The sequence below is a fragment of the Spermophilus citellus genome (assembly GCF_964194105.1).
Source record: "Spermophilus citellus genome assembly, chromosome: 10".
Taxonomy (NCBI): Eukaryota; Metazoa; Chordata; class Mammalia; order Rodentia; family Sciuridae; genus Spermophilus; species Spermophilus citellus.
In genome coordinates this window covers 23,995,085-24,017,015 of record NC_138197.1, presented here as the reverse complement: position 1 = coordinate 24,017,015, position 21,931 = coordinate 23,995,085, and the positions used below count along the sequence as shown (strand labels likewise).

Below are 21,931 nucleotides of genomic sequence, written 5' to 3'. Positions count from 1 at the left end.
CAAGACTGCTAAACTGGATTAAAAATCTTGTCTCTACAAGTTTAAAAAAAAAGTATAGAATGGTCTAGGATATGAGGCCTTAAGACAGAGGCTGATACCTACAGGATAACTCTAACCTCTCCCACAAAGTCCAAAGTCCATGGTAGGTCACAAACTGATTTTTTCCCCCTTTGTACTAGGTATTGGATTCAGGGGTGCTTTACCACTGAGCTATATCCCTAGCCCTTTTAATTTTTTATTTTGAGACAGGGTCTCTCTAAGTTGCCCAGGCTGGCCTCGAACTTGCGATCCTCTTGCTTCAACCTCCTGAGTTGCTGGAATTACACGTGTATGACACTGTACCCACCCACAAACTGACTTCTGACACTATTGCTTACAAGTAAGAGAACTAATTGACTCTAAAATGACTATTCTAGACCACAGAATTTAGGAAACTCAAATGTGGTTCTTCCCTTTTTACTGATGACTTTGCAAGGATGGGGCCACTACATCTGCACTGAGCTGTACTTTGGGGCTGTCATCTCAGATGACAGGGACAACTCATCTGCTTCAACTCTGCCTTCTTCACCCTCCTTCCTTGTGGGTAGGGGTCAACTGGGTGTACACAAAATGGGGTCACATGGCTTTCCACCTGTGTGTTTTGTCTGTCTCACTGTCTGTGGTTGTACCTGGGCTCGGTGGAGCCGCTTGAGCTCCTCTTGCTTGGCCTGTCTCCGAGCTGCCTTCTGCACACGCCGGGTCAGCTTGGCATTCAGCTCTTCTTCTGTGTAGGTTCTTGGCTAGTGGGAATGAAAAAGATCTTCTCATTCAGGTCTGAGATCAGTTTGTGCAGCAGCCTGGCAGGGGCATGGAGTAGACTGACTCCTAAGTGGGAGCTGGAGGCTGGCATACACCAGTGTGAAGCTCCCCCACTGCAGCTTGACCAGAGACTTCCCTGGCACCTTTCCCTGTTGGAGCTCCAAATGCCACAGGACACATCTAGATACCCCCAAGGTGAGACATTTCCCTTCTGTGACCAGGAAAGGAGGCTATGTGGGGAATGAGTATTGGGAAGTTAGAGTATTAGGAGCCTCCTTTATCATTGAGATCACTTTGTTTGTTTCCTATTTAAGGAATTCTGTGCTTTTTAAAGACCTTGTGGGGGTAAAAAATGTAAGTAAAATGTTTCCCAAGCCTCATGCTTCTGAATATATGGGTAAGGAAAAAAAAAAGGATAAATCAGAATCCTTTTATTTTCTTGCTTGGAATCAAAAGCCACTTTCTTCAGATGAGTGGTATTCATGAGGTTCCTTTAAGAACATCTGAACTAGGGGCTGGGGATGTGGCTCAAGCGGTAGTGCGCTCGCTTGGCATGCGTGCGGCCCGGGTTTGATCCTCAGCACCACGTACAAACAAAGATGTTGTGTCCGCCAATAACTAAAAAGAAATAAATATTTAAAAAAAAATTCTCTCTCTCTCTCTCTCTAAAAAAAAAAAAAAAAAAAGGAACATCTGAACTAGAAAAAACAGGAATGCTTCTATTTTTAAATTTGGGGAAACCCCAAACCAATATAGGCTGAAGAAGGAACTGTGGAGGGGATACTTGATGGCCTCTGGGGATTGCATAGGCAACAGTTGCCACAAAAGGGAAGGGAGGAAGTGGCCTGGCCAGGAGGTTGTGGCTAGTGCCATCAAGAATGGAGGAGGTGACTGGGCAAATTTAATGCAGGTTGAAGGCTATGGGGAGAATCCCATGCTTTGCATAGACACTGGGCAACCCCTGAGAAGTACATGTTGTAGATTTGCCTTTATTCACAAGGCCATCTGTATTGTTTCTTAAAAAAACAAAACAAAACAAACAAAAAAACCAAAAACCAAACCAAAACAAAAAAGAAACCAAATTAGGAGATTTTACAGATTTTAAGGAAGGCTTCCAAATTCAACTCAAAGTCCAGGCTCTTTGTCTTTTGTCTAAGAGTTTTAAAGACAGCGGAGTGTCAAGTGAAGAGGCAACAGGCAGTCCTTAAGGACAGCTGTGGCATTCTAGTGCCCTGGGAAGCTGAGGTCTCAGTCCACAGAGCTGAGACGAACAACCCCTCTTATTGTGGTGCCCAGACCCACAGGGGCAGCTCTGCCTCCCTCCCAGGCACCTGGAGCATTACCACATGCACTCCAGCCAGTGAAGAGCGGGTGTGTCTCATCCTCCTTCTTCCTCATGACATAGCTAAAGGAGGTCTGGTGGCTACAGCTACATGCATGTATGAACACAGTTAGTGAGGATGTGGCCACAGGTCCTGGGCTCAGGTTGCTCTGGGTGGTTAATCACAGACAGGCATGCAATGACAACCAGCCATCAGGAATGAAATACTACCTTTGATGAATAGGATCTCCTGAATGCCAAGGCGTGTGGTACATAAATCGACTTTTAAGGGGATGGCAACGGAAAACAAAACAGAACAGTAATGACAATGATGATTTAAAAAATTAAAATGAAACACAGAAATGGAGTAAAATTAGAAATTTAAAACAAACATACAGGACTTAAACATGATTATTTTCCACAATGTCACACAGGACTGTGCAAGGAGAAACCTGCATGAACAAACTGCATGTACAGCTGCATCTTAGTGAACACTGGTTTTGAGTAAGACTGGGGTTTACTTTTCTCCTGAGTAGAAACAGCTTCTTTATCATTCCCCCAAATCTTCTCTTTTCTCAGTATCCCTTTCTCCTTTAGTAACCCATTCCTTTACTTTTGGAAATTTAGAACCCTTCCTGCTGCTCATGTATGGGGGTGGATGGAGGAGATTCCTGATGTCAGACACAGATAAGAGGGAAACGAGGTACTAAACCTCATACCCTCTCCCCAAAAGCTCTCTCCTGGCATGTTTCTAAACCACGGGACACAGGGATACAGGCTACTTCTTGATTATACCTGGTGAAGGGAACTGAAATAGCATATTCACTGCTATTTGCCCAAAGTATTTCAGATAGCAATGTTAACTGACTTCTTTTTACTCCATTAAACATTGAGTGGAGCTGCTCAAGTATGGGATCAGTTACATTTGCTCCTCTGGTCTTCTTATCAGTTGTATTAAGTAGTTAAAAGGCCATCAGGGAGCCAGGGAGGGAGGTGGCTTGAGTCTGGTAGCCTATAGGATAAGGAGATTCTGAGAGCAACAAGAAGGCCTGCAGTACCGTGCTGCCTGTGCTGCTTCTGATTGTCATGACCATGACATAGTGGGGACTCACATTTCACATGCACATTATCCTGGAAAAGAATGAATCTGCCTCTCAGAAGAGGCACCTTGCCTCAAACTCACTTCTTTCACAAAGCAGACTGAAAGGAAGATTTTTCATTATTAGAAACAGGCTAGTTTTAAAAAGGGAAAGGACAAATGACGTCCCTGAATAGCATGGGAAAAACTCATAGTAGGATTATAGGTTAGGTAACTACACCTTAAGGAACAGCACGGACATCTGTACCTGGCTGCTGTAAATATTACGGGGACAGGGCAGCACCCTCCTTCTCCATAATTTACCCATTTTTGGGACTGGTACCAATTCAGAATGAAATCATGACACAATTTTCATGTGCCCAAGAGATGAGGCCAGCCACAAGAGCTGACATTGTGGCTCTGAAACAGAAAGAGAGGCTGTCAGAGAGCAGGCCCCCACCCTCGGATGGGCCAGGGTGGCCAAGAAACAGCCAAGTTAGTTGTATTTAAAGTCAGATGGAAGTAAAGAAAAGAGGTCAACATGAGTTATTTCTTGTTGGCAGGGCTGTAGGTGTTTTAAAAAATCCTGCACTTGCATTTTTCAAACAAAAAAGTTATTATTATTATTATTATTATTTAAAGATTTCTTTTTAGTTGTAGAGGAATACAATACCTTTATTTTTTTATGCGGTGCTGAGGATAGAACCCAGTGCCTCACACATATTAGGCAAGCTCCCTACCACTGAGCTACAAACCAGCCCCAAAATACAAGTTATTTTTAGTTTTTTTCCTTTATTATTATCAAAAGACCCTGTCACTTGCTTCACCAGTGCCTGACTCAGGGTTGTGTCTGAGATACAAGGGGAGCTATCTCTTCCATCTCTGCTACACAGTGGCTCTGTGGCTGGGAGCCTGGCCTTTTCATTCAAGCCAAATCCCATTTTTACTTTTAGCTCCCTTGCTCCTTATACTTCTTATTTATTTATTTATTTATTTACTTATAGTTTTCGGTGGACACACATCTTTATTTTATTTTTACTTGGTGCTGAGGATCAAAGTAAGAGGATCAGGTGAGCGCACTACCGCTTGAGCCACATCCCCAGCCCCTCCTTATACTTCTTATTCTGAAAAACTTCAATTCTACAGAGATGTTGAAAGAGAAAGAAAATGAACAGCTGAATACCTATCACTTACATATCCCCAATGTTAACATTTTACAGCATGTTTCATAGGCATGTGTGCATGTATGTAATCTTTATATTATATGCATACACACCTTTTTTGTTGTTGTTGGTACCTGGGGTTGAATTAGGGGTGCTTTACCATTGAGCCATTGAGCTGCATCCTCAGCTCTTTTCTGGTTTTTTTGGTACCAGGGATTGAACTCAGGGGCACTTGACCACTGAGCCACATCCTCAGTCCTATTTTGTATTTTATTTAGAGACAGGGTCTCACTGAGTTGCTTAGCACCTTGCTTTTGCTAAGGTTGGCTTTGAACTTGTGATCCTCCTGCCTCAGCCTTCTGAGCTGCTGGGATTACAGGTGTATGCCACAATATACAGCTATAATCTTTTCTTTTTCTGAATTATTTGTAGATACCATAAACTTTCACCTTGAAAAATATTAGCATGTACTTCCTCCTAAGAACAGAAACATTTTCCTACATGATTACAGTACCTCTGTCACTTGCAAGAAACTTTATGTTGATTGGATGGTACACTTATACATACTACACCATTCATGATCATATTTCTTTAACTTTTTAAAAAAATATTTATTTTTTAGCTTTAGATGGATACAATATCTTTATTTCATTTTTTATGTAGTGCTGAGGATTGAACCCAGTGCCTCACATGTGCTAGGCAAGCACTCTACCACTTGAGCCACAACTCCAGCCCTCTTTAACTGTTTTAAAAGCATCCTTTATAGCTGTTTCTGTTCTGCCTTAGCCTCTATGTCTTGAAAACATGGTGTTCTGCTTTCACTTGGTCCACCTCCACGTCATGGCAGGAGCTGGGTTAGCAGCCTCGTAGGCCCTCCCTTGTCTTCCACATTCCCTATGTGATCTCTAGTGAATGGCCCTATCCCTATAGAGTATGCCTGGTAATGTGAGGTCTCCATAGTCCTGTGGTTCTAGGAATCTATAATGGGGTCCTTGACTCGCTCACAAGAATAGGGAAATGAATTTCTTTGTTTCTGGTGCCTGTGAGGCCCTAGGAAAGTCTGTTGTCAATGGGAGGTGGAACCGAGATAATGGCCTTGGCATAGCCTAATGTGGGAAGACTGCTGATCAGCATACTGTCAACATGCTTCATTAATTTGTGGAAAAGCAGTGGAGAAACTTGACCATAATAGCAATCACAGCTGTATGGTTTTTTAAAAAACTTTATTTTATTTATTTACTTTTTATGTTGTGCTAAGGATCAAACCCAAGACCTTGCATGTATGAGGTAATTGCTCTACCGCTGAGCCATAACCCCAGCCCCACAGCTGTATGTTTTTGACCAACATGACATGAACTATCTGAACATCTGCACGGTCACCATGGAGGTTAAGAGAAACATTCTCCTTTCTTCACAGACCTCCTTAAAAATCCCAAGACAGAACTGGGTTTTGGCTCAGTGGTAGAGTGGTAGGGTGCTTGCCTAGCATGTGTGAGGCACTGAGTGTGCTCCTCAGCACCACATAAAAATAAATACATAAAATAAAGGTATTGTGTCCATCTACAACTGGAAAAAAAAAAGAATTCCAAGACATCCCCAATGTATTTAGAGACCTACATGCAAATCCAGAAGCAACCCTCAGTTCAGAACCAACAGTCCTGCCTGGGAGATTCAGCAGAGGGTACTCAACAGGATGCACATAAATTGAACCCCCAAGGGAAAACATACAAGACTGCTAGGCCTTAACTCACTGCTGGCCTGGTAGTGACATATGAGACCTAACTCTGTAGATAGGTGAAGCAGGAGGAGACAACAGTCATTTTAGGTTCTTCTAGGATAATACAGAAAGAGCTGATGCAGCCTTAGAGACAAACACATCAAGAATGAGATGGGAAGTAAGCTGACTATCTTTCTCCAGTTTTCTTTTTTTTTAAATATTTATTTATTTATTTTTATTCTTTGGCGGACACAACATCTTTCTTTGTATGTGGTGCTGAGGATCGAACCCAGGCAGCACGCATGCCAGGCGAGCGCGCTACCGCTTGAGCCACATCCCCAGCCCCTTTCTCCAGTTTTCTAAGTTATTATTATTATTATTATTATTTTGGTACTGGAGATTGAACTCAGCCACTGAGTCACATCCCCAGCCCTACAGAGACAGGGTCTCATTAAGTTGTTTAGCACTTCTCTTTTGCTGAGGCTGGCTTTGAACTCATAATCCTCCTGTCTTAGCTTCCCAAGCTCCTGGAATTATAGGCATGGGCAACAGCTTTGGGCTTGACAAGTTGTTATTAATATTATTTATTATTTCTTGGTACTTGGGGTTTAGCCTAAGGTATTTTACCACTGAGCTACATCCCTACCCTTCTTTATTTTTTATTTTGAGACAGGGTCTTACCAAGTTGCTGAGGCTGGCCTGAAACTTGCAATCCTCCTGCCTCAGACTCCCAAGTTGTTGAGATTATAGGTTGTGCCACTGTGTCTGGCTCAGTTTTCCAAGTAATTAAGAACTGAATCAGGCTGGGAGGAGGAACTTGGAAGAAGGCTTCAGAAGGTATCTTTGTGAACTGGTACACAGAGAGGCACAGAACCACCATGGTCTTCCCTGGGGTGTACTGGCTACCAGTTTAAAGTTTTTGATGAAGAGGGACTCAAGCCAAAGTTCCAAAAGGCCTTGTCAGAAAAGCACATGAGGGCTGGGATTGTAGGTCAGTGGTAGAGTGCTTGCCTTGCATGCATGAGGCACTGGGTTTGATCCTCAGCACCACATAAAAATAAATAAATAAATAAAATACTGTGTCCAGGGGCTGGGGATGTGGCTCAAGCGGTAGCTCGCTCGCCTGGCATGCGTGCGGCCCAGGTTCGATTCTCAGCACCACATACAAACAAAGATGTTGTGTCCGCCGATAACTAAAAAATAAATATTAAAATTCTCTCTCTCTTAAAAAAATACTGTGTCCATCGACAACTAAAAATATATACATAAAAAAGCACATAATATTCTGGGGTATATTTTTATTCAAAAAGGGAGGTAAGGGGCAGCAGGGCTTTACTCCTGGAAAGGTAATGTCTAGCTCTGTCTTAGACAGAGGGCAAGATGTAACTGGGCTCACACAGAGCATCACTGCCCCTGTCTTGCTGCTGAGGCCTTTATGGATCTTAGTTCCCATATAAACACTGTTGCTGTCACATAGATGCCCCACTAGAACTTTCTCTAGTTCTCCCTCCTCCAACTTCACTGTATTGAGACAAAGCTATAAGACTCTTGGAAAACAAAACAAAACAAACAACAACAACAACAACAAAAAACTAAATGAACACCAAAGGAAGCCAGTGATGAAGGGACTTTATATATAGAGAACTTTGCTTCTTAGGAGACCTGAGTGGCCATACTTCGTAAGTTCTAGAGCAGCAAGAGAGCCCATGTCAGACCTGACACATACCCAAGTCAGTTTCTTAGATCAGTTCTTAAACAGGAAAACAGACAAACAAACAAACAAACAAAACCCTCCTCTAATTAACAAATCTACCAAGCAGGCAGGATGATGAGGCCCACTCCTGAGTAAGCAACCTGGTCCCACCTCCTGTTCCACTGCCTGGTGCTCTATCCCAGCCTCTATGACCCTGGAGTGTGAGCAACCCTTGTCCCCTTGCCTGGATCCTGACAGATACTGCCTGCATGGATTGCTGAGGAGAGAAAGAGTAGACAGTGCCAGGCTGTTTCCTAAAGGCAACATAAATAAAGGTTTCCATGTGGAATATCTCCAGCTTCCTTCACAGGAACTGAATGAGGGAACTCTTGCCAGGAAAGCAAATACCTCTCTCCCCTTTAAAAGGCCCGAAGGAAGACTTTTGTGGCTCTTCTTCTGACCCTGGTCTGGGATCAGCATTCCACTGTCTGCCTGCTGGAATCATAGAAATGCACTCACTCTCCACCCTGGTTTTAGATTGGCTTTCCCTGTTTTCTACCTTACCAGAGGCCAAGACTTGCCAGCCCGCCAAAGTCCCTCCAGTGAATGGACCCACCCACCTCTCTCCTGGACTTCTGGGACGACCTCTCAAGGATGTCATCACTGGAGAGGTCTGAGTCCTCCGAGAAACTCAGCTGGCGCCGGAGCTGCAGCTCTGTGAGGTAAAAAGTGGCAGAGTGAGGACAGTGACAACACTGACTTCCATGCTCATTCGAGCAGCTGGGGCAGATCAGCTGGAGGTTTGGTTTCAAGTTTAAGTGATTTTCCTCTTACATTGGGGTGCAATGAGCTTGGGCTCTGATGCTTACTCCTTCAGGGGCAGAGCCACTTGGAAGAGATGACAACTCTGGACACCTGTCTGGGACCACCAGGCAAAAGTGCCCTCTGCCTCACTCAAAAGCAGGGCCATTTTTGGGGTAATGTGACTTTAGGAAGGGTACCAACTTCCAAAGACTACCCTATCTAATTACAAGCTGATTTTAGAGTTATTTTATGAGACAGGAAAATGCTCAGGGCACTCATGGTTCAGTTCCTGTCTCTCTTAAGAACCTTTGGGCCATCAGCATGTGAAAGTGGATCTTTTTTTAAAATAAAACTTGCTTTCAAAAAAAAAAAGAAAGTGGATCTTTTGAGAACAACAAAATGACCCAAGAATGTACCCCTTACACTCTGTCCTATGAAGGTCTCTTTGCTGCTGATGTACCTGCTCTTACAATAGGAGACATCCTGTGCTTGCCAGAGTCCACAGTAGCTCCGCTGGATGGGGTGCTGGAGGAGGACTTCTCATCGCCCTTTTTCTTCTTGTCCTTCTTGTACCCAGAAAAGACTGACTTCCACAAGGACTTGGGTTTGGTGGCTGCTTCCTCTGGAAGGCGTGAGCTGGGTTTCTCTGTGGGTCGGCCCTCCCCTTTGGACTTCTTCTCTTTCTTGTTTCTGTGGGGGGAGAAGAGGGATGACCTCTTCTTGCTCTTCCCACTGGAGCCCTCAGAAGAGGTGACAGAACCATCTGGGCCCCCTGAGTCTGATGGAGGGGAGAGGACCTCCTCACTAGTGGCTTCATGCTTCAGAGTGGGCTCCTCAGAGCCTTTGAGACCTGGGGGTTTGGAGGACTCTGTCAAAAGTTGTTTGCTCTGGGAGGGTGCTGAGGAAGCCTTGCGGGACCTGGAGGCCCCAGCTGCCATCTCCATCTCCTGCATCCTACTCAGCTGCTTGGCCATGGCGTCTCTCAATGCCTGGCTCTTCACAGACTTCTCCCGGGCTCGCATGCGTTCCTCAGCCAGCTCCTTAGCTTCAGGAGAGACCAAGGGCAGTCCCCTCTTCTGCAGCTGGGCACTACCCTCCAGAGAAGGCAGCCGTCCATTCTCTTTGGCCAGGGGTGGGTGGAGGGCCTTCTCTGGGCGGGTCCAGCAGGAAGGGGGTGTGAAGAACTTTTCCTGCAGACTTGAGTCCTCAGTTTTGTCATCATAGGTGTCCTCCACATCATCAGCAAAGGGGATTTCATCCACACTCTCTACAAATGACTTCCGTACTTCCTCCTTGGGGGGTTGGGCAGGCTCTCGTGGGGGCCGCATAAATGTGGCAGGTGGAGGAGGTGGGATAATGGAGGATTTTGGCTCAGTTTCTTTATGCTCAAATATCTGATAGGGCTTTCTTTGGAGGGTGGCGGGCTCCTCATCTGGGGGTGGGGGTGGCGGTGGGCTTGAAGGTGGGGTGAGCATGGTGGAGTCTGAGGTGTTGAAGCTCTGGCTGCCCAAGGTCTTCATGTTTGAGGAGCTCCCATGAAGGCCCAGGCCAGAGCTGCTGGACAGATCCCTCCGCTCTTCATGGGAGCTTCTCAGCTCTCTGTCAGATGGAGATTTGGGAGTCAGCAGGGAGGGCTGCTCACCATCTGACTTTGGCAAGCCCAGCCTTTTAGGAACAGATGGAGGTTTCAGAAGATGAAGTCCTTCATCCTGAGGGGACTTCTCAACTGAAAAGGATTTTAGGGATACTGGCTTGAAGGCAGGTGAGGGGAAGCTGGGCTCAGGCCCCTTCTTTCGCTCTACAGGTGTGAGTCCCAGACTGCGTCGGATTTCAGCACTTTTCATCCAAAACTCCTCCACCAGGTCACTCCGTTTCAGGGCTTCATCCACAGCAAGAGGGCTGTCCATTCTGTTCTTGGGATCAGCTTGGCTCTTCACAGGTAAGGGGACCAGAGGGGTAGAAGCTTTGGCTGGAACAGGTTGGAAGCGTATGGGGGACTCAGTGGGGGATGGGATGGTGGCCTCTGAGGAAGGCTGAGGCTGGGAGCAAATAGGGAGCTGGGTGGAAGGGGATGCAGAAGGGGCCACCTGAGCCACAAACTGTGAGCTCACAGGTGAGGTAGGTGTCCTTGGTTCTGGCAGAGATACAGGCTGCGATCGGATGGGAGGGGGTGCAGTCTTCTGATCCGGGGGAGCTTCAGCTTTGGGCTTCTCTTTGGGGAGCAGAGGGTCAGGGAAAAAGCGCTCCTCAGGGGATTTCATCTTGGTGGCAACAGAGGCAAGTGGGGTTTGGGGTCCCTATAGAAAGGCAAGACAGAAGCTGCTTAGAAGTGAACGTTTTCATGGTCAACAACATTCTTTATGGAATTTTCCTCTCAAAGGGCCTGTGTAGGTTGAAATAAATTTCTCTCTCTATCATTTTATCTATGATTCAAATGGCTCCAGGAAAAACTTCCTCATTTTCTGCTCTATTTGTCAAATTTTTAGAACCCCTCTTAGTTTGAATAGTCTGAGCTTTCAGGATTTGGTTCATCTCAAACACACCCTACTTTCTCTGTCCACTGAAATGAACAATGGCAGAAAAACACTAATGAATTTGGCTCTCACCCCAACTAGCAGTTCCTAAAGCTCCAAGATCCCTGACATGCCATCACAGGGGCCAGCACTGTAAGATTTAAAATAGTCACTACGTGCAGATGTTTTATAATCACATTGCCTTTCCCAGGAAGCTTAAAGATGCACACAGAGTCTATTATAGCCCTATCTCAGCATCTCAGTAAAATAAAGCTCTTGTTTCACAGAAAAAAATCACTAAATCGCTAGTGGAACATACTTCTAATTGGGTGGGAGGCAGAGTAGTGCTGAGGCAGGAAAATTCAAAGTTCAAGGATAGCCTTGGTAAATTAGTGAGACTCTATTTCCAAATAAAATAATAATAATACAAAAGTCTGGGGATGTTGTTCAGTAGAGAAGTGCTTGTCTAGCATGTGTCAGGCCTTGGGTTCCACCCTCAGTACAGTGAAGAAAAAAAAAAAAAGAAAAAAAAAAAAAAAAAAAAAAAGAAAATCACTGAATGATGCCATGCTGCCATAATCCAAAAACCTAGGTCTAGTGTCTTGGCTTACCACCCTGATCTGTCCTCCAGACAGTATTTAAATAGTTATACATTTATTTTAACATAAAGAAAAAATATATCTATTATAATAAACCCATGATCCTATAAATATGACTTTAATTTAAAAACAAATTTGTCCATACATCAAGAAGACTGAGTTAGAATCCCAAGCCCACTCCTATTATATAATCAACAGCCCCACTTAACACGAGGAGTGAAAAATATGTAATTTTCCTCAGAATGGGGGGTAGTAGTTTACTTCACCTCCACTTCTTGAGGGGCTCACACCATGGGCCCAAAGACAGGAGTTCCATCAGTCCCTTGTCCCTCACAGTGAGCCCCCAATACTTACTTCTGCTATGTGGCTAGGTGCTGGGGTAGAAAGAATGGCTTGTTCCTGAGGGGACTGGACGGGGCTGGAGACTTGAGAAGGACCTGAAAAGAAGGGACACAGGACTTAAAAGAGGAAACCATCCCACCAGCCCCACTCACACTAAGAGGGCCCCCAGGAAGTTCTGTGGAGGGCATCATACTACATCCAGTTGACTGCTGAGGCAGGGAGAGCAGAGGTTTAGCTGAACCAAGGCATGCTGTGCCCCTGGATCTGTACTCAGGCTGGTCTAGAAAAAACACATCTTAGGAGTGAGAGGACTCCTGGAATTCACTTCCCCAAGAACTAGTAACCTTTTGTGTGTACAATATGGGTCCCAAGCTTTGAGATGGACCTTCTACCTTTTCATGATCCCAAACAACACAAGGAAAGGAACTGCTGGTTGAAGTCATTTGCAGGGCAGACAGGAAGAGCAGGAGGAGGAGTGGAGCCCTGGGCCAACTAAAGGCCCTGACTCTGTGCCACCCAGCCTGCCCTGTGGCTTCTGTAGGCATTCTGGAAGCTGCTGTCTCCTGCTGGTAGCAGTAGACCTACCTCTTTCTTGTTGCACTGGTAAGGCAGATGGCTTTTCCTCCTCATTTTCTATTACCCTCAGCTCTAACTCTGCTTCTACTTCAGGGTGGCGTCGCAAGCGAAGCTCCATTTCAGCATCTGATGGGATGTCATCAGACCAATGCTGATCTAGTGGAGGGAGGAAGGGACACAAATTGGCACAAATCGTGAGCCAGGCCACACTCCTTTTCTCTCTCTTACTCTCATGGCCCAATGGTTGGATGGACACATGTGCACAGTGGTGCAAGGCCTGGATTGTGATGGTGAGCCCTGTCTATTATTCAGCAACAGACCCTGCCTTCTGAGAATGCTTCCAAGAGACTCAGCCAAAGCACTCTCCTGAAGCAAGGTACATTGCCCTCTGTAGTGTGGGGTCTCATTGAAGCCTGTGGTGCTCCACTTACTTTTAAAAATAGCACCATGACATGTGAAGGCATGACAGGAAGAAAAGCTTGGGTTACACCTGTGGAAAAGCGGGCCTTGCTTCCTGGACTTATCTTCTTGTTATTTCAGCAGCCCCCAGCCCAGACCATAGACGACATCTATAATCCCTCACGATCTTAACCTCAACTTTTATTCTCAGTTCTGTCCAGCCTAGTCCCTGTTCCTTTTTGCCCAATGAGACAACAATTCTTAAAATTATTTAAAATGTCCCTGTCTCTCAATGCCAAAGGGCATCTAATGGATTAAAGGCCCTGAATAGTCTGAAATTTGCTCAGCTCTCAACCATAACTCAATTCACGCAGGCTACACAGGAGATTGGCTTCTGGGTGGGTGACACAAAACAAGTGTAAGTCACTGATGGAACAGAGAATCACCCAGGGAGCCAAACAGTTGACTCCCTTGAGCTTTTGCTTTAAAGTAGATTTTTCTTGAACATTCTTAAGTTCTAACCACTCAGGCCATTCCCTCTATGGGAAACAGGTTGTGTCCATAGTGGAGAGGGAGGCTGGGGCCCCATACCATCATCCAGCTCAGCACCAGTGTCCCCAGGGTCCCCATCCTCTGCTGCCTCCCCTTCTATCTCTGCTGGCTCCGAGTCCACATCTTCCTCCAGGTCATTCTCATCCAATGGGGCTGTAAGGCAGAGGTATTCCAGGAAAGGAAGAAAAGAAAAGACAGAAAAAGAATGTCTATGCAGGAGAAAGATAGGTTACTGGAGAAGAGAGAAATCCACTTGGATGGACGTGGGGAGTGCTCTAAAAGCAGTGTGGGTACTGAAGAGGGCCCAGGCCATTTTTCAATGTGAGTAGGGTCAAGTGGAAGGAGAAGAGCAGCTGAAGGCCTGGCCAGGTTCCCTCTTTCCCATAGACTGTTTGCTTTAACAGTCTCAAGTCCAAGATGGTCAGAGGTAAAATGTCACTGCCTAGGCCCAACAGGCACCTAAATCAAGCTCTAGCAGTAACACTAGCTTCCAGCTATCAGTGCTTAAGTTCACATACTTTCCTAACTACCTCTGAAGTCAGGGGTCATTTAATTCTCACAATGATACAATTTGAGGGATTGTTTCTTCCCTCTACCTTTGAGGGAGAGGATCCCACCCTTCCCACTGGTAGAAGCTGCAGCTTTTCTTGTGATAACTTAGAGAGAAATACTTCGTTAAAGAACAAGGGAGAAGAACTGAGGAGATATGTAAAGTTCCTTTTTTGGAGTCAAGAGTAGCCCTTTGGTGCTACAAAATGAAGCAAGGCACTCAATCACTTCATTTCTCCTAAGGAGACCAGCCCCTAAACACACACACCACGCATCCCAACTCTGCATACTAAGAATCTGTACCTGCAAGAACAGTGGACTGTAAGAGAGAGCAGTGAGGAAAGCAACAAGTACTGTCTCTGAGACAGTCCCCTGAGACTGAGAGCACCCATCTGCCAGGGGTCCTCAGGGCTCCTTCTAGGGTTCCAAGCACAACCACCCTTCAGTCATTCCCCAAGGGGTTAATTTCAAGAAACAAAGTTATGCTTCGATTTGCATATAAGCCTGAGTCCAACCTGCCCGGCCCCCCTCAGCCCCTCCAGGCCCAAGGTAGGGGAAGGAGTAGAAGAACTGGTTGTGGCACAGCTGGAGTAAATTCCTTAAATAAAAAATAAATAAATAGGGTAAATCCTCCCCACTTTTTTTTTTTAATAGGGAAAAGAATACACAAAATTAATTACATGCCTAAGGTATGGGAGTGCTAAACTCAGGTAAATTTCTTTAAAAAGCTGAACTGAAAATGAGAGAGGATAGAACACATAATAGCCATATGCCCTAAAATGAAGTTTTCTTCTTTACAGACCAAACTAGTGACTGCAGTCTAGTGATAGGATGTCAAGAAGTAATGTGCTGAAACAGTTTGAGCAGCCCTTTGAAACTGCTGATAATGTGGCAATTACATGAGTTTTATTCCTTAATAATTCTTTAAATTGAGCTGGATGCAGTGGTATATGCCTGTAATCCCAGTGACTTGGGAGGGTAAGATAGGAGAAACACAAGTTCAAGGCCAGCCTCAGCCACTTAGCCAGGCTCTATGCAACTTAGTGAGGCTCTGCCTCAAAATAAAAATCTAAAAGGACTGGGGATGTAGTTCAGTGGTGAAGTGTTCCTGGATGAAGTCTGCAGTATAGGGAAAAAAAATCCCTTAAGCTGTGTACTTATTTTTTATGCATAACTTTTAAGATAGTGGTTCAAATTTAGTTTTTGTTGAAAGAGGTTTAGAATGGAGCACACAGGCATTCCAGGGATGGTGGATACTGTCCAGAGTAAGTTCTAGGCTGGTGAACTATGAATGCCAAGCCCTTCCCTCTGAGACACCAGAGCAACCAGCAAGCTGGCAATGCCAAGGTACTCTCCTGGGATGATAACATTTTCTAGGGAAAAACTATTCAGTTGCTTCTATAGGTCTGAGCAATCACATTGCTTTTGGCCACTGATGGAAGATAGTTCACCAAACACCAGGGAATGGAATTTATGAGGCACAAACAAAAGCCTATCTAAAAGCACCAATGTCCTCTAGGCCCCTTCTCAAATTGAGCTCTATACTTGGAAAGTCTGCTCATCATGGCACTATACCATAGAAAGACCAAACCTACTCCACATAGATCAGTGGGAACAGAATCTGGGCCTATCTGGTAAGGGGGGGGGGTCTTTTGTGAATAACATTATTTGCTTGAACAAATATGGGAGTGCCTAGCATTTAGGTGGTAGAAGAGACACTGATATACTTTTGCTGGCAAGTAGGCTGGAAGCAAGCACAAAGACTACTCCATAGAACTCCCCAGCTTGCCCCAATTCCCTGGATTGGCCTGTCCCAGTCCTGATCCCTTGGTCCTTCATGTGGTTCTCCTACTTGGAGTTTCTACTAAGAAACCTCTACTGTCGAATTAGATGGGTAAGGTTCTATCCTTCTTGAAATACCTTGAAAAGAACAATTATCACATACATCAAAAAATAAACATGGGAGAACTATCAATGCAGCAGTAGCAGATGCTGAAGGAGACGCAGCCTGAGCAATGAAACTGGCGAATGGAATCTAGGTTAAGATGAAGTGCAGGGTGATAGAAGCGGCCACACAAGTTGATGAGTTACACACTACGAAAGCCAGGAATTGCTGTTTATTTCAGGTGGCAGCTGGGAAGTGCCCCTTCCTCCACCTTATCCCTCTGTCATCTGGATACACACTAACTAGAAATTCTCAGCAGCTCCTATGTCGAGGGCTGATGGCTCAGGGCCAGCTGAATCAGACACCCGATGGCATTCTTTCTCTTATACACTGGGAAGATTCCTCCTGACATTTATCTATTTTTCCTGCTGTTGGTGAAGACAATAGGCTGGAATGGTAAGAACCTGGTGGTTAAGATCCATGTGTGTCAGTCCTTCCCATCCTGGATGCAACTGCTAAGGCCATATTCCTCAGACAGCAGGCAATGCTGCCTTCTCTTCTAACAGTGTTGGAAAATATGTGTATGTCTTTGGTTGTTATACGACTAGGCTGGGAATGGAGACAGTACAACATTTGGAGGGCAGAGGCCAAGGATAAACATCCTGCAATGGAAAGAACAGCCTGCCCTGAATTCATGTAGACCCCCTCACTGAGAAATGTTTCCAGAAAAAATTTAGAAAAGACAACTAAGGTTTGCCAATTATCTCATGGCATAAATAGCTGAAAAGACACCTGTAGCTTAGTATGTCCTGCTTGTACCCTCTTCCCTTAGCTGTATAATACCAGTCCTTTGCCCTCCCCTCCTCTCTGATAATTCTTGTAAATGCCCTCTGTCCCTGAGTCTTGACTGTTTCCTTCTCTGATATTTTGGTAGGTTTGTGGAATTTTATTTTGATTCCTCTGTTTTCACACTCAATTACTACCTATTTTTTTACATACTTAAACCTCAGTGCTAAAAAAGGTTCCTTTAGCTTTGGTCTTTGTATTCAACCTCTATTAATGGAACAAGTCCTGTCTCCACTAATGTTCTCCTCCAATCTGCCCTGTAGAATGTGGGATGCACTTCTGGTCCATGCAAGGATGGGCTGCCTGAGTGAGGCATGCATGTGCCCCCGCCCGCCTCTGGCTCCACCCTCGCATGCACCAGCGACAGGACCAGAGTTCTAGTGTTAAGGCACCAGCAGAGCTGCCTAAAGAGAAAGGTTATGGTGAGTGGGAAAAGATCAAACATCACCGACTACCTCCGGAGACCGTCTCCAGCCAGGCCTGCACTGCTGCACGGCGTATGGAAGGAAGGCCAGGCACTGAATTTAAAACAGACGATAAATACAAAGTTACACAGCAGTAAGCATTCCCAGTGAGGAGAGCTGTGGTCATTCCTAAAGTTCAAAACAGAAAAGAAACTGAGTAGAGAGTGGCCTGTCTGGCATGGAAGAGGGTAATGATCCGCCGTTATCCTGAGAGAAAACCCAAGGGAGGCTGCAGGATGCTCCTGGTCGATGCCGTAGGTCAGTCAGGTGCCCTGGTCAGCGGGGGCTCTCACATCAAGTTCAGCATAGCTTCTGGGTATCTAAAGTTCTGCAAAAGCTGTTAACAGAGGCTGGTCTTACCTACAAGGGAAGAGTTGGGGGCTGGAAGGATAAAATAGTGCATTAAAGGCTAAGTTTCACGAGGGCAAGGAAGCATCCCTTTTGTATACCTAGAGCCTTGAAGGGTGTGTGGACTGTAATAGGCACAAAGAATATGTGAAGCTACATGAGCCAGACAGAGGTGATGACCAAGGGTCCATATTGGAAGATGGGTAGCTGAGAGGAATGATATGCAGTCAATGAATCCTTCAACAGAGTCCTTTGTTTTCTATTATTGATATTCCTTAAAAGAAGCCAGAGGCCAGGTGCAGTGGCATGCACCTGGAGCCCCGCTGCTCGGGTGATTGAGGCAGAAGGATCACTTAAGACCAGGAGTCAGAGACCAGCCTGAGCAACATAGTGAGACCCTGTCTCAAAACAAAGTAAAACAAAACAAAAACCACTGAATAAGGTACGTTTTCATCTTGTTGGGAAACACAGACCAACTCACCTAAACCCTGGAGTTGAAAATAATGCAGTGAATTTAGAAACCTCCCTGATATATCTCTCTTCTTATTTTTACTTCTAAATATGCTTCCCTCTCCTCCTCCTGTCATATACAGTCACACTCAGACACACTCCATGAGGAAAGCACCAGCATGTTCTATAGAGTAGGCAAAGAAGACCCCAGCCGAGAAACATGGGGGACAGGAAGTGAATTCTCATTTTTCCCTAGGTTAAATTCAGTTTATTATTTTGCATTACTGGAGAAAGAGCCTGCAACCCTTAATCCATAGAGAACTTTACATATCCTCAAAGGAGAGTCAAGGACACTTGTCTGGGTTAACAGCAGAAAATGTAATGTTTTGTTGGGTTCTACTTTTGATCAAAATGGGAGGCTTTGGTCTTAGCAGAAAGGTCCTTTACAGCAACAGGAAGGGATGCAGGGATGAAAGCTGCTGATAGCAGCACATGGGATCCTGGGTCTTGAAGCAGTTACCTCTAGAAGTGGAAGATTCAGAGGTTGGGACCATTCTTTCTTCCTCCTCTTTCTCACGAATGTGTGTCCAGTGCACATCAGCCTGGATCGCCAAGGGATCTGCTGGATTTATTATCTGCTGTAGCCTGTGGTTCCCAGCTAATGTGCCAGGTTTAAGGGATGGAGATGACAGGGAGGAGAAAATAAACAGAAAAGGAGGGGATAAAACATCACAGGAAAGGAAACAGAAAGAAGAGTTACAGTATTTGCCAGGAGCAGTTTGAATAGAAAGAAGTAAAAATCAAGAACATGTGCTCACACGCATGTAACTTCTAGTCATTCAGTTTGGATTAGTCATTTTGAACTTCATGTGTACTATTAATTTCAGTGAAGAGAACCACACATTCCAACTCCAAATGCAGATTCTGCTGCCCTTTTCATCCTAAATGATTTTTGAGGGATCCAAATGCCAAGGTGGAGAAAAAGCAGATGACAACTGACTTCTGAAGGGCCATTCCTCCAAGAGTGATAAGAACTCAGTTTGATTACCTAGCACAACATGAGGCCCTCTAGGTCACGCCATTCATGCCCCTTCTGTTGATTATACAGCAAAGTGCTTACCACCACCTGCCAAGCTGACCACTTCTGAGACTCCAGTCAAGTGACAACAGAAAGGTGGGATGGGACAGTGCCATTCTGCCACAAGCCAGTCAACTCACATAGGACAAAAATGTACTATGTTTATATTGTATTTTTTTGTTTTCTGCAGTAAGAGCTTCTACTAGAGAGAAAAAAGCCCCTTCCATAAGAGATCTTCCTCATGCTGCATGCTGGGTCTGCCAGGGACACAGATGTTGGGGAGGATGGAGTTAGGGGAGGCAGCAGCTTAGGGAAGAAGCAGAACTCTAGCTTGTGAAGTCCCCAAACTCCAGGAGTTTAGGGGTAGGGAGGAGACCCACACCTCTTTGCCCCCCCCCAATCAAAACTATCAAAGCTCCTTTCCTTAAGACTCCATTTGGTATCCTACTGAACCCTCTGGACGTTGAGACCTGGTTTCTCAGTTAAATGAAGACTCACAGGCAGTCCTTTCAGCTTATTCTTGCTGACAGAGCCTGTGGAATCTGCATGCAGTCCCTGCCTTGTGAGATCCCTATCAGTAGGGCTTGCATCATGCTACACAGTGGGGTTAAGATAAAGGAATAGCTAGCAACTTGGAAGGAGGGGATACTACAGAAGGAAGGACGACTATTCAGGCAGCAAGAGCAGGTGCCATTGATCTGAAGGACTCTTCAGGTCTTAGCAGGAGCCAGTGTCTATCTGTGAGTATGTGTCACCCCTTCCTTCAATAATCTAACTGGACAACCTGGTTTTAGTTTTGTGACAACCTCTGATTTGGATTGGAAGAACCAATAAGATCACCAATGTGGATGCTGACCTATGCTATCAATGTGGGGTATTAGCCCCTCATGGGCTCCCTTACTGGAGCTGCTGGTCTCTATAGACTGAAGGACTATTTGCAAGGCCAGTTTATCTGCCTTTATGGTAGTGGAGGGGGCCGAATTACAGCAACACCTCCAAACAGCTCAGATTTAGGCCTGGGGAAGATAAGTCAAAAGAAAAGAGGCAGGACCTTTCTTTACCTTCTAAGCAACAAGGGAAGAGAGTGAGTCTTCTCCCTGAGTAATGTTCTGCTTCCTGTTACCACATGCAGCCTTGGGGATTTATCAACAGCATGAAGCCAGCACTTCTTTCTTTCTCAGAGAAATGTTTAAAGGCACCTGTGGTGGTGGTGACAGAAGAGCTGTGGCCGCATTGTGAAATTTTCTGCATTAGAGAAGAAACTGAATCTTAACTGGATAAGGAGAAATTTCAGAAAAACCCACAGGGATAGAAATGGGGCCATATTCCATTTCTGGAATATGCTATTCTCTACTTTTTCTGGGAAGGCTGGGCCCAGAGACAGGTGCTCAGCTAGATATGTGCAGCATAGCTCTAAAAAGCACAGATCTTTTCATGTGGGACCTGCTCTTGGAGGCAAATTTTGGATGGCTGCTAGGGAGCCAGGGTAGAAGGTGGGCAGGGGAGCAAAGTGGGTACCTTTACAAGTACCCGTTTCTTCTTCCTTTGAGAGATGCTGGAGCCACTGGCCTTGCAGGAGTTCTCTGTCCCAGGGGCAATACTCCCCTTCTACAGCAGGGGGAGCCCGACACCCACAAGCAGCATCAAGAATCCCGCAGGGGGACAAATGGAGAGAAAAGGGAACGGAAAGGAGGAAAAAGAATAGAAAGCAGAGTTATCTTCAGTGACAAGATAGTAGCATCCTGTCACTTCCTACACAGGTGTGGAAGTCCACTGCCCAGAAGACATACTCCAGGCTGGGAACACAAGGTTCTCACCTGGAAATGTCTAGAGTTTGACTGAATATTTTGGTTTGGGTTTCTCTAGCTAAGGCCCCAATTCCCTATAGGTCTGGTCTTAACATTAAGTCCAAGCCCAAGAAGTTAGTCTTCATAAGGGGAAAGTGGGCTAAACTCTCCTGAAAATGGAAAAAGCTCTGACTCTAAGCTGTGTTGAAGCTAAAAGTCATTAAGCATAATAATCACACACAGATAATGAAGCAAACAAAATACCTTCCCCCTGCACCAACTACCTCCTCTAATTAGGGGAACATGGAGGCAACTCTGGACCAGTGTGGCTCCGCAGACATGGCAGAATGAGAGAACTCAGGCTCCAGCCAGGGCCTAGCTCCTTCTTACAAAGACCTACTCAAGGCTCATAAAAAATACTGGGCGGGGAGTATAGGCTGTAAAGCATACTGCCTTGTAAGTCCTGGTCCAGCCTTGGTCTCCACTTTCAGAGGGGCGAGTGCAGGAGGACAGGGAGAGAAACTCCACAGGGAAGTTTCTGAGGAAGTGCCCTGACCCTGACCACTCAAGTCCAGGGTCTCATGATTAAGGTGCTATCCTGTCCCCACCACCTCTTTATAGTTGTCTTAAACTGCACAGGTATCAGGTCTGGCTTGTGAACCACAGCCCTGTCTGTGAAGGGCTAAAATATTACAGTGTCAGAGGAAATGGCCCCTGGGATGGGCCTAGGTAGTGAGCACATCGAATTTCAGAAGAAGCAGAGATAAGTCCTAGCAGAGTAATCATGTACAACTCCACTGTGCCCACACTGTTCAGAATTTAATCTGTTCCTTCCTCTGACTCCTGGGGAGAAACTGGGGCTTAGAAATTAGAAGGCCCATGTCCTCCTATCCGTTGGTTCTGAGTCCCCAGGACAGAAAGTAAAGACCTCCGCAGGGGAGTCAGGTCTCTAACTGTGCTACTTCCTTC

At 45.4% G+C, this 21,931-nt stretch overlaps 1 protein-coding gene across 29 annotated transcripts in view; it reads right to left on the bottom strand.

The window, feature by feature from the left end:
• Positions 1-21,931, bottom strand: part of MICAL3 (microtubule associated monooxygenase, calponin and LIM domain containing 3) — a 200,046-nt gene that overhangs the window by 20,046 nt on the left and 158,069 nt on the right. For 11 of the 29 annotated variants that reach the window (XM_081310955.1, XM_081310944.1, XM_081310972.1 and 8 more), the window contains 10 exons: positions 20,694-20,783; positions 18,618-18,755; positions 17,291-17,353; positions 13,595-13,708; positions 12,614-12,760; positions 12,041-12,123; positions 9,035-10,871; positions 8,391-8,485; positions 2,351-2,401; positions 669-779 (listed from right to left, as the gene is read on the bottom strand). In XM_081310955.1, coding sequence (XP_081167081.1) covers positions 669-779; positions 2,351-2,401; positions 8,391-8,485; positions 9,035-10,871; positions 12,041-12,123; positions 12,614-12,760; positions 13,595-13,708; positions 17,291-17,353; positions 18,618-18,755; positions 20,694-20,783 — 2,729 coding nt within the window. Of the gene's footprint in view, positions 1-668; positions 780-2,350; positions 2,402-6,429; positions 8,048-8,390; positions 8,486-9,034; positions 10,872-12,040; positions 12,124-12,613; positions 12,761-13,594; positions 13,709-17,290; positions 17,354-18,617; positions 18,756-20,240; positions 20,421-20,693; positions 20,784-21,931 lie in introns of those variants that run through there. The other 18 variants (XM_081310948.1, XM_081310957.1, XM_081310967.1 and 15 more) reach the window with 9 other exon arrangements.